The sequence below is a fragment of the Montipora capricornis genome, chromosome 1 (assembly GCF_036669925.1).
Source record: "Montipora capricornis isolate CH-2021 chromosome 1, ASM3666992v2, whole genome shotgun sequence".
Taxonomy (NCBI): Eukaryota; Metazoa; Cnidaria; class Anthozoa; order Scleractinia; family Acroporidae; genus Montipora; species Montipora capricornis.
This window is the reverse complement of record NC_090883.1, coordinates 30,825,835-30,842,376: the sequence shown is the minus strand read 5'-3', so window position 1 is coordinate 30,842,376 and position 16,542 is coordinate 30,825,835. Positions and strand designations below refer to the sequence as shown.

Sequence of the window (16,542 nt, the reverse complement as noted above, 5' to 3'; positions counted from 1 at the left end):
AGTTTATAGCTCAAAAGTGAAGGCTATGTTGTTCAGTTGTTCATTTAAACATAAAGGTTAATTTATTAGTGGATCTTGGTCAAGCCTTTTACTTTTCAATCAAAAACCAATGCGTCTTTGCTTTTATGCTAATGAGGGACGCGTGTCCAAAACAATGGATTCCGTGTATAATACGCATCTCAATTTTCGGAGCTGTTTTAGCGGAAAAAAAGTGCGTATTCTACACAGGTAAATACGGTAGTTAAAAAACAGGAGCTTGGTTTTTTAGGGGGTATGAAAAAAGAACAAAACTCTCCTCTTCTCTGTTCTGCTTGTCCTTCCCACCTCATCTTCAGCCATTGTCCCTATCCTACCCCACCCTTTCTTCACAGATCTGTCTCCCCTTACTTTCCAGTTACATCCCCCCTTGAATATCCCTTATGCCCACCCCTCTACAGCACTTCTCACAAACAATTCATACTTGTCAAGACTTTTCTTTTCACTCACCGAACTTGAACTTGAAACCCAAGCAACTCAAGCAAACCTCTCATAATTTATAATTAAATATTTTATTATTCATCCCAGGCCACTCTCGGTCCAAACTTTGATTAATTCACATTTGGACACGAGAGCCATGCACATGTTGTAAATCTTGTAGCACTGATAAAATGGAATAGCGTAAATGAAATCGATTTCTATGGAGAAATACAGGAATTGAAAAGATTCGCAAATCAATTGTTATTCAAAGGATGGATTTAACAGGAAGGCCAAACATTTCTTGAAAGAAAAACAGAGAAAAAACCTCGGCCTTTCAGGAAACGAAGATCGATTTGAGCAGAAACAATTACCGTATTTACCCGTGTATAAGTCGATCCCATGTATAAGTCGACCCCCCATTTTTGATGGCAAAAAACGCAATTTCTTAATTTCTTTGTTAAATGTTCATGGGACAGTAGTCTTGTATTCTTCGATTTCTGGAATGTGGATACACAAAAAAAATCAGGGCCTCAAGTGCTTAATAGTTTTGTGGTTCAGCAGTTGTTGTATATGCGGGCATTTTGTCCTTGAGTTTCGAAAAAGTTCTCAGAAAATCAAACATGTAAACCTCAAACTAACCTGTTTCGTTGTTCAACGATAAAGGGCTTTAGAGGATAAGCACAACATCTCAGAAGCAGGAGTCAATCTTTGAAAATAACTTGCGAACGATGCGAAAATGTGCAAGGTTTAATTGGTCCTTGACTTATAATTTCTCAAATGACAAACAAAACAAAACTCATAAACCAAACAATACAAAGTTTGCAAAAGCATTTAAATCAGCCAGGTTTGTATAAAGAATAAAAAACAATCATTACCAACCAGCATTTTCACGCAACACGAGTGACACTGCTTGCACGCAAACACGAGGTATTGCACCAGGTTACTAAGCCGTTGAACGATTGTGTTTTATTCGAAGAAACAGAAATGACTTTTAGAGCTTTCTGCCTTTGGAAAACGAAAAATTCCAGTGTCTATTTCATATTTGTGCTTGTGAGTATCTTCAACATTTAGATTTGGACAAATCCTTTTTCATTTCAACTGGAATTGCTTACATTCATTTTGAAGTCTTTTGTCATTCATTTTGAAGTCTTTTGTCGGCTTTGTCCACTGCATTCGTTATGCACAAGACATTATTATTTTGAATAAATTACTTAGCTGGAACTTGGCTCAAAATCTTTGACCCGTGTGTTAGTCCAGGGCGATTTTTGGAGCTTCTTTTGAGGCCATAAAAGATCGACTTATGCACAGGTAAATACTGTAGTTAGAAAAAAACTAACTAGTTGAAAATAAAAATTAACTGAAAAAAAAAATTAACTGCAACATACACATCAGGAACAATAAGGAAACAATCTGTGATGATTTGTCTTTCCACGCTAACAACAAGACTAACAAGTCACAGCAATGGCAATGTTTACATCATTTGCAAATCTGCTTTGATGAAAGTCAGCTCTTTCATGGGATCTTAGTGACAAACATAATATTTTATCCTGAAATTTCGTCAGAGTAACCAATGAGGACGATTATCAACACCACGTTTCCAAGAACTGTCTCTTGAATTCAAATTCACCACAGAACTTACTTCAATTTTATTAAAAAGCTGATGATTAAACACCAACCCAACCATTTTTCATCTTCATTAACAAACACGTAATTATCATAAATATTCACAAATTATGTGAGGAATTAAGCTGCTGTCAAAATATTATACCACAGAAAAACAGCTGATGGCTTTATATTAGCTACTACCTCAAGGATTCCATGCATTGGAATAACTATTTCTTTTTTTCGTAATTTTGATTTTACCTTTAATTTGACAAACATGGATAAACTCTGACATGACACAAATGAAAACTAGCCCTTGCCATTAGCAGTGATGATACCGCAAGATACCAACTAAGAAGTAATTTAGCAATAGAACCTACAAAAACCACATATAATCTTCAACATAAGATGGCTACTATCAAATTCTGCAAACAAAATGTTTTAAGAGTAAAACTATTACTAACCTGGAGGTTCTGTATGGTTCATGCCGTTTGCAAATTTTAAGAAATATGAAATTTTGGTAAGTACTTATGTTACAGTTTTGAAAATCAGCATATTGTAGTCTTTAAGGCAGGTTTTAATCTTTGCAGGTGTTCTTAACTGCATAATAATAAGGCCTATTTTAAGACTTTTATTCTTAATGCACATTTTAACACTTAATTGCGCAAACTTAGTTTGACAAACACAATAGAAAATTGATTAACAAAAAAGCCTAAAATACTATCATCATATCCACCACTATCCATCTTCCTGATGACCAAAAAATGAGGAAACTCTATGTTTAGTCATTAACTCATCCAAACAATTGTGATGACCTCAAAACAACTTGTCAGCTGCAAAATAATCACTTGATTCTCTTTTTCTGGCTTCTCAAGAGACTCATTCCCATGCCAACAAATAAAAAACAAAACTAAACTAACAATAAATTCAAACACAGTGTTGATGGCTGTTAAAGCCTAAAGCAACTTCATAACAAAATAGACCACTTTCGATATATTAAAATTCAGTCCTAAACAAAAGGCATCATTTCGAGGCTCTGGGGAATAAATATAAGGATTTGTATGAGTTTATTCCCAAGAGCCTCAAGATGATGTCTTTTGTTTAGGACTGAATTTTAATATATTGAAAGTGGGCTATTCATGAATGAACCTTCATTTCCCTTAAAATCGTTTTGATAAATTTGAAAGAGTTATGTGATTGCAATAAGTTTACAGAAAAAAATTAGATTTTGTTTGTATTATTTCTTTGCTTCCAAATCAATACCATTATCTGAATCTCCTCAAAAAAGGACCAGAAGTTAACAAACCCAATTTCATCATTATGAAGCTCACTGCAGAGAGTTATTATAAGACACACCTAGGTTCTAAGATTTGGAATTTTCTCAGCTACTACACCAGTTGCATTGTGCATTGTACATTATTCACCTTGAGTGCACATCTCAACCAGCCAAAACTTTTGAGGTATACCGCACTGCAGGTAATTCAAATTTTAGGGTATCTTAATTTACGGTTTACTTAACACCTTGCAATAGCCCTTGCCATTATAAAAAACATGGCAATTACTTTTTTTTAATTAATTGGGCATTTTTAGACGTAGCTTTTAACCCTAACCCACCATTAAAACAAGCACCCGGTTCCAATGTCTGAATTATCTACTCAAGTGAATATTTGTGCCAACCACCTTAAAGTGCTACTATGATCAAAAAATCATTTTCTTTTTTTCTTCAGAGTTTGAAAGCATGTTCGCTTAACACCTGGCTGGTAAAATTTTGAGCTTTAATTTTTATCCAAAGGTTGTTTATTTTGAGTGTACTGTAAGGTTTGGATTTCACGGTCCGCCATTACTCACGTTCAAAACTGACCGATTGGACTTCAGAGGGTTGGATCTAGCGAAAAGTGATGTCATTTACTCACTAGCTCAAAATTTCAGCGTGTAAACGCAACTTATTATATATGAAAAACACAAGTTTAAAAGTCTGAAAGCCTGAAACTCCTGAACTGAATTGCGTACACATGCATTGCATTCTCAAACCAGTGAGTCTTTGACGTCATTTTCTCCTCGACCCAGCTCTCTCAAGATTTTTAAGTTAGTAATGGCAGACCAATAAATAACAAAATTCCACTTAAAATAAACAGGTGTCTTTTTAAAATCAGAACTTAAAACTCACTCAGTGTTAAGTTAACATAGTTTTGAAATCCAAAGAAAAAGAAGAAGAATTGTTTTTTTGGTCGCAGTAGCACTTTAAAAACATAGCAATTATTATCAAGGTTGATGCGGCTAAATGCAATTTACACAAGGTTAATCTCAAGGCAATGTGGCATGCGGCCTTTCTCGTGCCAAATGGGCATGGCTTTATTTTAGGGGTACCCCAGAATCCAGCAGGGCTTGCATGGGCATGACCATGAATCTTCACAGGCCATTTTTGCAAATCATTGCACCCTTCCCATCCCAAGGCTACTTGGCCACGGTGGTACTGTAAGTAACTGGTCAGGTAAGTGTTTTTTTCCACTGGACCATGTGACAGTGCGGTGGGGGAGTAGCAATACTCTCAGTGACTTCATGCTACTTGAAATCAGAATAAGCTCCCAATTAACATGCTGACCATAGCAGTTATTAATTAACGTTACTTGAGCAGTAATGAGAGAGAGAGGAAAACCTGAATCATTCAGGATTAAATGGGATTCAAACCCACCAAAATATGCTCTGGCCCTCAGTACCCCAACAGTTTGTGTGATTTTGCCTTTTGCCTTACATGTTTATGTTGTGATTCAAACATTTTCCTGGTTCAAAATGTCACACCTGACCAAAAGCAAGCATCAACACCATAACACTTCAGTACTGGTATTTTGCTTGCTTAACAGCACCTGCAAGCAATAATTTATGGTTTCCAAAATAACTTTCCAAAGATCAAAGCGGTTTCTTTCAGTGTATTGATTTGGATTCCATTATCCTTTTAGCTTAACCAGGACAAAACGTGTTCCAAAAATCAGATGATACTTTGCACAAGAAAAGTAAACGCTCAATGGATTCTACTTCCTCTTGGCAGAAAGTACAAACAGAGAGCCAGTAAGACCAAGCCAAGATAGCTTTTTGTTGGTGAAAGCAGTACAGTTTAGTATTTTAAAACTGATTCTAATGTAACATGAAAGGCTAATGTACAAACCTCTTCCCAATCAACAATTGTATCTGAGTACTTCTCTTTTAACTTTTGTTTCTCAGGAAATGATGCTTTTAATTTTTGTTACCTGAATGAGGGGGGACTATCATCACTGTATGGAGCAATACTATTGACTAATGATTTGTAGTGTTACAAAAACCTACGTGGGTGGTGAAAGAAGGATAAACGTGAATTCATGTCTGTCTTCAAAGCTGGATAAAGCCTGGAAAGTTCGGAAATAAAGTGAAAATACCTTGTTCTGTGTTTAGAAAGTTAAAAATGCAAGCTGTTTTCGCTAGACAAACCAAAGAATTATCTCAACTTTTAACCGCAAATTCACCCATAACAATTATACACCCTTGCGAGATGGTTTAACTTGTCCTGATAAATGCCATACCCAATTGCACTGCAGGTAGTGACAGATGCCAATATTACTGTTCAGATGCAGAAACCAGATTTCTATTGGGTAAATAGAGGGACAACCTTTTTTCCTATGCAAAAATATAGCTAGAATCAAAACAAGAGAAGTCAGCCCATCTCCCACAGCCCTCAGCTAGCAAATCACCCTAGCAACACAACAACTTTTATCATTGTACATGTGTGATCTTTTCAGTCAATGCCTGGCTTATTTTGTTTTGTATAATCTAAATTGCATTTTAGCAAGCACATTTCATTTGCACAGTTTAGAAAAGAATTAATTTGGACAGGCACATCTTCATTATGACAGTAACCTTGACCTGAAAGAGTAATTTCTTAAAGCCCTCCCACACATAATGATGATACATGTACCAGTGATGCCAATTGCAACATAATGACGAAAAAGCTAGGGACAATCTATCAGAAAAATCATTCTGTTTTTAGCATAGATTAATTAAAAACAACGCAGTAGCACTAAATTGGTGACTCCAATGATGCAAGAAACACCTAGTTTCATTTTACCCTATCTGCTGTGCTTTGATAAACTCGCTTTAGAATTAACGAACTTGGTAAATGCTGCCCACATGTTTTCAGTTCAGGAAAAAAAATGTTTACTTTCAGACAGGTTATTTCCTTTGGGCACAAAATTAATAACTGAGCCACATCTTATTATTATTTTCAACTCGCCTGAAACAAAAATGTCACCAGGCTTAAATTTTAACAAAGCATTCATCCCTCCAGCCAAGCTTCACACATTCTTACAAGAGTTTGTAACACACAGTGTTTTAGCAGTCAAAATAATATTATTAATACAACATACACACAGCAATTGATTAAGAAGCCACAGTTAAAACCATACATGTACATGGCAAAATATACTTGAATAACGCAAATAATCATTATTGCTTGATATGTAGTTAATTCATTTTATTAATCATGTTCATTCATAGCTTCAGGTTTGCAGTTATCCTTTGAAGTCTTAAAAATGAACCACAAACTGCAACAATGTACCTGTATTGCAAAATGAAACCTAGCAATTGGCTTTCACTCAAACTATTGATACTCAAGCATTTCCCTGATAACAGATAAAACCAGGTTTGATACATTGTACATATATCAAGATAAACAGTACTGCGGATGAAATACAAAATTCAGATCTCACCAGACAGGACAGACTCAATCTTGAAGGGAATTCTATGATCTTTTCTTATTAATTAAAATGCATTAGAGGACAAAATGACACTTTCTAATATGTCAAGTTGCATATTAAGGTATAAAAAGAGGATTAAAAATGGCCTAATAACTGCAATAACCTAAATTGTATCTCAAAATAGCTAAGTAAAAAGTTTGAAGAAAAATTTCCACTGCTGTATATTACATTCCATTAAGTCAATATCTATGACACCTTTCTAACTTTGATCAATAGGATAAGTACAGCTTAGTTCAACCTGTCACCACAGCTCTTATAGATCTTTAATCAAAATGTTACGAGCATTTCCTCTAATTCACACCATCTAAATACCAGTATCCTGTGCATGTAAGCCCAATATTATTGCTAACAAGCTACTTGTATATCTAAGCCAACCCATGAAATTTTTTTCCTGTCCTGCTGTACTCTCTGGCTTCTCTCCCTCCAAAAGTGCAGTTACTTTTGCAGTGTCCTCATCTTGGCTTTAGTCTGGCCTTGAAATTTTGCAGCCACCTTGGACAAGGGAGGTCCACATATCTTTGGAACACTTTATTAACAATTCGAGACATAACAGTGCACCTAAAAATTTCATTAATGCTAACCATGTTTCCTGACTTGCCTTTTTACGTTGTTGTCAGACAAAATGCACTTAAAAGTGGACTTTAAGCCATTGAAAGTTTATGGTAGCTGGTGTCCTGCAATTTGTGTTCATCGCAAAGTCTGGTCTCATTTCACTGGCCAAGTTTTGATAAAGTGAGAAATAGCAAAATTATTAGCAAAAACTATTCCTCTAATTCTTCCACTCTCGACAGCAATTATTATAACCATGCAACATGGGACAATTACAATTAAATTTCTGTCCATGGCAAGACCTCCGCCAAAATTCATCAATACGAACAAAAATATGTCTTGCCAAATATTTTTAAGACTGTGACGCCACAAAATGAGTCCTTGAAAAAAATTAATCTCTCTTTGGCAGAGAACTGCAAACAAAGATCTGATCTCCTTAGCAATTTCATGTTAACTGTTGAAATGGTTTTAAACGCAAATACACAAAGCAACAAATTAAAAACGAAGATGAACAGTTGAACTCCTTCTCCCCTTTCCCAAAAAGTGCTTCTTCTAATATCAACTCGTGGACTTTTCTACCTATTTTATCTGCACCATCTCTACAGAAGTTTTTTAGATTTCAATGTATTGTTTAATATTAATGTCCATGTCCAGTAGATAACAAAACTGTTCAACGCTATTTCAATAAAATTTGAGAATTGACTATTTAGAGATAGTGTTCTATATTGATCCAAACCCACAATTTTCCTTCTGTACGCTAAATTTGCCGTGCTATGGCAATCCGTCAAAAAATTTTGAATCGAGATTTGCTTTTATACTTGAGAAAAAATGCTTGCCCTTTTAAAAACTACTGACAACAATGTATGAAGTTGTAGTTAGATCACACACTATTTCTTTCAATTTCCAGCTGAAAGCAATACTCTTATGGAGTTGATTTCTGAAACAAAACGGCTGCCCAGGTTTGTGATGATACACACAGATTAAATCGGCTGAAATCACGACAGAGAAATGCATTTCCAAACAATTTTTTCCCCGATACATCTTTTTTGCCGAGTTAGTTTTCTTCTGACAGTCAAACAATTACGAATAAGAAAAAACGTCTACTAAATATAGTCTGTCTTTGTGGCAAGTCAACCATGCTACCAAATTACTCATACATACGACAGTCGGCGTTCTATTTCCAACGTACCACTTTCGCACTTTTAAATAAAAATGCGAACATTCGTTCTTACGGTGCGTAAATATGGGAAAAGGCACAAATTGGTCCATGCATATCTTTTCCACAAATTAACACCAAAAAATTCATACTGTCTATGAGCGATCGCTGTAATCTGTAACTAGATCTTCCGGCGAACGACTCTTTATGGACTTTCAGTTCCAGAAATACACAGATGCAACCGCTTTGCTTTTGGGCATATTTTTTTTACGAAATCATCGACGCCTTTCGCTGCACAGACAGCTGCAGTTCTACTGTTCCTCAGCGGAACAATAAATAACACGAATCAGAGTGCAGCGTTACAAAATATTTTGAAATCTAGTAAGTCGCTAGGTAGGGCCTTTGTATCTATTTCGTGATGGTCTTGGCGCGATCATAATTTTAAAGCAATTCATAGGCAACCTCCAAGGTTGATTAGACCGAAGTAAATAAAAGTAAAAGAAGTCGAGATTACCTGATTCGGCTCCTGCTGGATCCATGGTCCGATTCCCCTACATCTGTCGTGCAAGCTTCGAGGAATGTAGCGAAAATTCGTTTATGTTACGACTTCTAGTGGATTCCCTCACGAGCAAAAATCAACACGAGCATGACTAAACTGAAAGGGAAGTAAAGGGACGTCCGTGACACCTAGCAGAGATAGTTCTGGGTCTTAAAATAAATGATTGTTTTCCAAACGAAACTGAATGGATGACGAGCAGGTTCATTTTGATATGGTGTATAAAATGTATGCTGAATATAAGCTTGAGCTTGGTTGGAAGAAAGCGGGCAAATGCGACAGTTTCAGGTTCTTGAGAGGCGAAACGATACCATTACAATTGAAAAGATTAATAATTATATCTTACCTTAGTTCCCGAAGGAAACAGTCGGTTTTGTTTCCTACTATGGATCCAAACTACACTCAAAAACACTCTCCCTTAGCAAACTAGCGTCTGTCGATAGAACAACATTGATCGGAAGGAATATTGACCACGTGATCTACCAGGCCCAATCGAGAGCTTGTATTCCTCTCCTACCCTCACAGTGAAAATTTAAGTTTACGCAAGGCTAAATATAGAAGGGCCTTTTTTAGCCGACTGAAGAGTAAAAACACACAGCTGGTGCAAGCTTTTCATGAATAAAATATAACTCTCGAATTGAGCGCGAGAGAATAAGAACAAGTTTATAGTGCGAAGAAACGGTACCAACGCTAACTTTGTCATTTTCTGAGATCGCGTATACACTGAGGTCGTTTGGAACAAAATATTTGCGACCAACAAGACAAGAGGAAAGGGATGGAATTACGAAATCTGAATCTAGAATAATGCATATTCTTAATCAGAGATTATCCGAAAACAATAAAAAATGAACAGTTGTATAAAAACGCTGAGTTTTAGGACTTACGTACGAAAGGTAGCGATCAAATACATGACAAATATAAAAAATAGTTGATTTAGTAAAAAAATCCACCAGGACGAAAAGAAGGCACTCTTTGGACATTGAGTTAAACCTGGGTGCGTCGTGTGTTTCCACAAGAGTGGTATAAATGAAATTAGTCTAGCATTGTTACTCATGCGCAGCTAAGCGCAAGAGGTATAAAATGACCTTCGTTTCTTGTTTTCCGTGTAACATTAGTGCATGGAAATTTATGCTTGCATATATTTACATACATGACTGTAACTTTACGTCTGGCGGGGGGTAGGGGATTATTCAAAAAAATTAATAGCTGCTGAAAAATGTATTGTTGAGTCAGAAAAATGAATAGAAAGGCTTGAAAAGAAGTATTAGAGTCTTAAAACGTATGTATGCTTGGAATATCAGTCCATTTTGTATGACAAAATAAACAGTGCGTGTTTGAAGAAATCAACCATCCCTCTCATGTTTCAAGCCCTTAAGTAGACTTGCCACAATTCCACCTCACGAGAATCCCAGGAGAAAATGTTTGGGTGAGCGAAGAAGGACTTTTGAAAGTCTAGCCCTTAAGATGTGTCATTTTCTCTTGGATGTACATGGTCGCGCCCGAATCATCGAATCTTCTTTACTGCACCTGTCCATCGGTGTCTGACATTTGCAGACTGGCTACAAATAGCGCTGATAAACAGTATTTAAGTCTAAGAACCCATTTCAAATAGCGCTGATAAACACTATTTAAGTCTAAGAACCCATTTTAAAACGGTTGGCTTTCAATTGAAAGCTAAGGTTAAGGTTAGGGTTAGGGTTAGGGCTAGCGCTATTTGAAATGGGTGTTTAGACTTAAATACTGTTTATCAGCGCTATTTGTAGCCAGTCTGCATTCTGCAAATGTCAGACACCGACTGTCCATCCGTTCAAACTTTGTGATTGTAGTCGTGGTCGTACGGATCGAGCTGTTAGAATAAATCTTTTTCGATTGTGGAGCCAAAGGTAAGTTGTTGACATTAAAGACAAAATTAGATATTTTTTCTAATTTGTTTTACAAGTCAGGCAAACTGATCTCCATCAACAAGCCGGTCATCTCCTAGTGATCTTTGAGAACGTTATGCACTTGTCATCGGCTTCCCCGAGGGGGGACCCCGGGCTTATGTGGGGGAATACGGGGACTTTATGGGGACTTCGCAACAAATTTTTGAAGGCCCTACTCTCGGGGAGAATGTGGGGACTTCGCTTCTGTTCAACTGAGAGGAGATTGGGATCGATTGATTGTTCGCTCGATCGATGGCAAGATGGCGGAGGAGAAAAGGTATGTTTTAAAATTCATTGTTTTTTGTCTATCAAACAGACCATCCGTCAAAAAATTTGTACGTATTTGTCAACAGGTCGTGTTTTGTTAGTGAGTACTCAGGAAAACGTAAGAACGTTGTGTTTAGAAGCAGCAATGAACCATCATGATGGTGTGATTTCCCTTGTTCTTCATCAGTCCGGATAGATTTAAAACAGAATCCGGGGAATTCAGGACGGGAACAAAAGTTGAAATTTCACCAGACTGCGAGCAGCTTATGTAGTATTCAAGAAAAAATAATTAAAGTTCAAGTTTCATCAGAATGCAAAGTCCGAGTGTTTGCTAACTGTTCAGTGAACCAAAATAAAGTTCTGAAGTGCATCGTCAAATCCAGTTAGGTGCTTTGCTTCGCCAAATACTGGGGACTTTGCAAGAAAAAAATTCCCCAAGAACTTTGAAATGCACAATTAGCAAAGTCCCCACATCAGACCGGGGTCCCCCCCCCCCCACCCCCCATCCTTGGGGAAGCCGATGACAAGTGCATTAGAGCAGCTTTGAGCGAAACTGAGAATACCTGAGAAAAACTGATCTGACATTTAGCAATCTGAGCTGTTTTTAGAACTACTGTTATTGACGTCAGTATGGGCATGCAACAAAGTCAAAATGTGGAATTGTTTCAACAATACAGACTAGTCGTTGATATGCATCCTGTTTATTTGGTGGCAAAGGAATTTAGAGGGTGCTTCAAGGGGAAATTCTGGTTTTCTGTCTTACTTTTGTTTTACTTAGAGGCCATTTATTTGCCAGTATTGAAAAGTTTGGTTCACATTTATGAAACATAACAAATTAATAATCTGTGGCTTTACAAAGATCTCTTTGTATCGCTTTTACATTCCTGAGTTAATTCGACTCGCAAACGACGTACAAACAACCCATGCAGGTCCAGGAATTGTTGATCCAACTAAAACTATTGCCGCACCATACAGTCCAAAGCTGTTGCCTACCAGGAGCCCGGTAGCCTGGGGCTCCCAAAGAATAGCTCTGGGCGCCTTAACTTTTCACAGCAACACCTTTCACTTCATATGTTGGGCTCCTAAGTTCTCAGCGTTTAGCTCTGAGGGCCCCTTTAAAATTTTCTTAGGCAGCAGCCTTGCAGTCAAGGTAATGTTGAAGTATTTGGTACGGCAAATGCAGGCACACAACGTGTGGCAATGTCTCTGTCGGCACTTGTTTAAAATTTCAGAAATCCGACAACCTCTTCAGCTGACTTGGTTCAAATTATAAACATATTCAGCTTTTTCACAATCATGCAAACAGGGACTCCTATTTTTGACAGATTTACCAGTTATGGTTATAACTTAAGCTACATTAACTATCAGTTGACATACAGTGATAGTTATAGTGGTTTGCTAAATAGTGCACTTCCTCTAATTGCAGACTTTCTTTATGTTATATCATTGTTAGCTGCCTTTGATTCTTTGCTCATGGATAATTATCATGCATATATTTTAAGAGTTGAACTTTATGCAGTGGCAATATACTGTCTGCCTAATGGGAGGTGTAAAATGTTTGATTCTCATGGCAGAGATTTATTAGGTATGGGACCCATATTTTTTTTATTTCTAAAGAAATTAGACGTAGGCTGCTGGCCATGTAAAAGTTATACATAGAGCAAGATGTCAGGGAAATTTATCTTGTAATGTGGTTCCTAGTAAAGAACAGCTTAAAACTGCCGTTTTGGATAATAAGGAAAGCAGCACAGGCTTTTTGATGTGAATTTCTAGCTACTGCATTAATTGTGTTTTCCAGTGGTATGCAGAGCAAAAGATGAGTTACCACGTTTTTGTATACAATGGTTCTGAACCAAAAAATGTAACAAAAGTATTTTCAAATGTAGATTCTGTTGATCTCATGTGTTCTATTATTCAAAGTAAATTTAATTGTTTTGAAACAAAGTATGAGGTTGCATTTCTTAGATTTTTATGTGAACTATCAAACATAGAAAGGAAGCAAATCATAAGAAAGCATAAATCTACTTCAGAAATTGCAGCAAACTGGAAGAAAGAGGAGAGAAATTTACAGCCCAATGGACCCAGAGAAAAAAATAAGAACTTCCTTCAAATTGTTTTGAAAAGTACAGGTCTATAGACCCATCGAAAAAAAACCAGACTCTTTCAAATAAAGATGAAAAGTATAGGTCAATGAACTAACTCGATAAAGAGCAACTTCTCTCAAATAGATTCTTGTAACACCTATATACCTTGTTTTGTGGTGTACAATAAAGTTACTATTATTATAATTATTATTATTATTATTATTATTATTATTATTATTATTATTATTATTATTAAACTGTCAACAAAAGTACAAATAACCTGGAGTATAGGCTACTTAGAGCCTCTTGTTGTAGATTTAAAACGTAATGAGCTTGAAAACAGGTGACTTTTTTTTTCCGCGCACTCTCCGTAAGGTGGTTTTCTAAATCCCGTTTCCTAATTCCCATTCCTGGGCTTTCCAAACGCAGCGAAGTACCTCTCGAAATGAGCATAAAAGCAAAAAACTATTTCCAGAGACAAAAAATAGCCTCATTTTACTTGTTTCCAGTTGCCTGACAAAATAATAATCAGAGGAAACCGGTAGTTAACAGTTAACTTGTAATCAGCTATGGCAAGAAATAATGCAGCTACAATTGTAGTTAGTTGAACTGACCCACCTACTTTTGCAAATTAGGCTGGTCACAGCGTTGATAGCTAAAAATCACTTAACTAAATGACACACCTTTTCGTTTAACAAACATCTGTGTGAGTTTCTTTAATACCAGTAAGTTGTCTTCCTCTCAACGTAGTGCACGGTAATTATCAGAGAGGTGTGTGCCATTAAAGGTCTGGATGTGTAAAAGGAATATTTAGCAAATCAGGCTGAGCGACACACTATGTACGTCTTCATTGGGGAATTTCATTGTCACACCGAAAGTCGTATTTCATCCTTCCTTGGTTAATTATCAGAAAGACGTGTTTGTTGAACGCCTTGATGTACACAGCGAATTTTTAGTGTCGGATGTATTGAAAACACAGCTCTTGAAACTAAGAAAAGAACCAATAACAAAATAATCCACGGGGACTTAAAACAACTGCGCTACGCCTGTAAAACAAAGCAAAATAACCAATTTAAGGTTTTGACGACAACGTGAGAACATACAATTTAAGGGAATTGCTCAGGTTGTATTTTGACTTTGAAATCGTCCGTACCAATCCAGTCAAAGACAATGATTACCGTGGTGTCAGAGATTGATTAATCGCGAAATCATTACAGTTAAGATAGTAGTACAAAGTCATATTTTGAAAAAAAACGGTTAGCCTTGACGTTGTCGTGGTCTTTGCTTAAACTCCCTACAATACATGGACGATGTAATAAAGTTAGAGACTCGAACTGGCTGGCTCTTCAATAAGTGGGATGCAAGGTCATGCAAGTACTAACGTCGATTATTCCATTTTATTCTACTTCCTGTTTATCCTTAGATACGAAACTTCCCACCTGAAATTCCATTAACTTTAAAAAATTTCAAAGGTTTGCACTTCTCACCTCAATTTTTTTGCGTCTGTGTCGCAACTGTGGGATTTCGTGGGGCTGAGAGCGGGATGGGGCTGAACTCCTAGACGACCGTCTTTCTCATCCACGAAGACTCAACCTCAACTTCGCAATTTTTTTTTACATGATATTGGACGTATTCTATAAAAAGGTTTACGCCAAAATATCATTTGTTTACTATATTAATGACGATAGGAAAATGACACAACGGAATAGACACATGGGACAGGCAGACAGAATTCAACACTATACGCTTGTAAGGTACCGATGTAATCTGAGTTTAGAAGATTAGCATGAAGATTTATGATTGTAACACGAGTACTGAGTAAGCAGAGTCATTATCAACAAGTACTCAGCACAACAACAGCGAACTCTATCAAGACGTCATTTTTAAAGTGGATTGCAGAAAGACCCCATGCGATATTTTCGCATACGCTTTGTGTTTTATTAGATATATTTACGAATGCGTAACGGCTGAAAGTCGAAATGCAGGCCAACGTTCCATAAGAAAAGTAATATGCCCGGAACAAACAAGTAAGAGAAAACCAAAAACAAAAATGCAAACGTAGAAAATTCGGTCTGCCCATCAGTTTAGGACTTGGCTCTTTACAGCCTCAATCAGTTTAACGAAATGAGAACTTGTTTGCACAGACAAACTACATTGGTTTCGTGAGATTTAAGACAGCTTGAAGTCCGGTAGCAACTAGAGCTGACGACTCGTGACATTTCAAACAAACTATGAAATCAATTCACGTCAGACTGTCAACAACGCCGAATGAGAAGTGATTCTATATCTTGGTTCTCGATTTGATATTGTTGCTTTGGCTGGAATGGAAAGGAACTTTCTCATAAGACAAACTTAGGCTGGAGTCATGAAATTCTCGTTAATTGATGGTCGATCAATATCAGTCGTGTTACGCTTTGGGCTTTTACGTTTTCACCCGCGGAAAGAAGAATCTGCGGCTAAAATACTGAGCTACCGCCCACAGGCGCGCCAGCTTACAGCCAGCATAATTGTTCAGTGCGGCACAGGAAGACAACCCTGAGAATGCGAGAGCGCGTGACTTCGCGTTAGTATTTTGAGACAGTTGTAAGGGCCGATTCAACTGATCGAGGAAAATGTTCCATAAAATCTTCAAATCGCGATGTTTATTTTCGAAAACTCATTTTACTACGATTCTCAGTTGAGTATGACACTAGGGAAGTTTGGTGACAAAGTTTCATCGTCAAAGTTACCATGTTGTTAAGGGCAACTTGCTTCATTTCCAAGGGTAACTTTTCGGGGTTTGACGTCATTTAACTGGTAACATTTAACCGTTACCATTTGTAGATTTTGGCGGGCTCATCGCTCATTCGTGACGTCAAAGCCCTAAAAGTTACTCTTGGAAACGAAGGAAGTTGCCCTTGACAACATGGTAATTTTAACGCTGAAACTTTGTCACCAAACTTCCCTAGTGTCATACTCAACTGAGAATCGTAGTATGGACAGCCAGATAAATAAAGTTCACTCACCTACTATTTTCTGCGTTGTCCTGAATGATTTGATGGGTTTGTAGTAAAGTCAGACTCGCACAGGAACTTGCTTGCCAATTCTATTCGGACGTCAAGGGGTCGAATCCAATTTTAGAATAAAAACACAACAACATTGACAACAATTTTGCGGAAACAAGCAA

At 37.0% G+C, this 16,542-nt stretch overlaps 1 protein-coding gene across 2 annotated transcripts in view; it reads right to left on the bottom strand.

The window, feature by feature from the left end:
* LOC138038295 (histone deacetylase 4-like) overlaps nucleotides 1-9,556 on the bottom strand; it is a 41,746-nt gene extending 32,190 nt beyond the window's left edge. The window contains exons 1-2 of one of the 2 annotated variants that reach the window (XM_068884089.1): nucleotides 9,450-9,556; nucleotides 9,062-9,202 (exon numbers count right to left, since the gene is read on the bottom strand). In XM_068884089.1, the coding sequence (XP_068740190.1) occupies nucleotides 9,062-9,086 (25 nt within the window). In that variant the 5' untranslated portion in view covers nucleotides 9,087-9,202; nucleotides 9,450-9,556. Of the gene's footprint in view, nucleotides 1-9,061; nucleotides 9,235-9,449 lie in introns of both variants that reach the window. The other variant, XM_068884097.1, reaches the window with a different exon arrangement.
* Nucleotides 9,557-16,542: the final 6,986 nt, after the last annotated feature.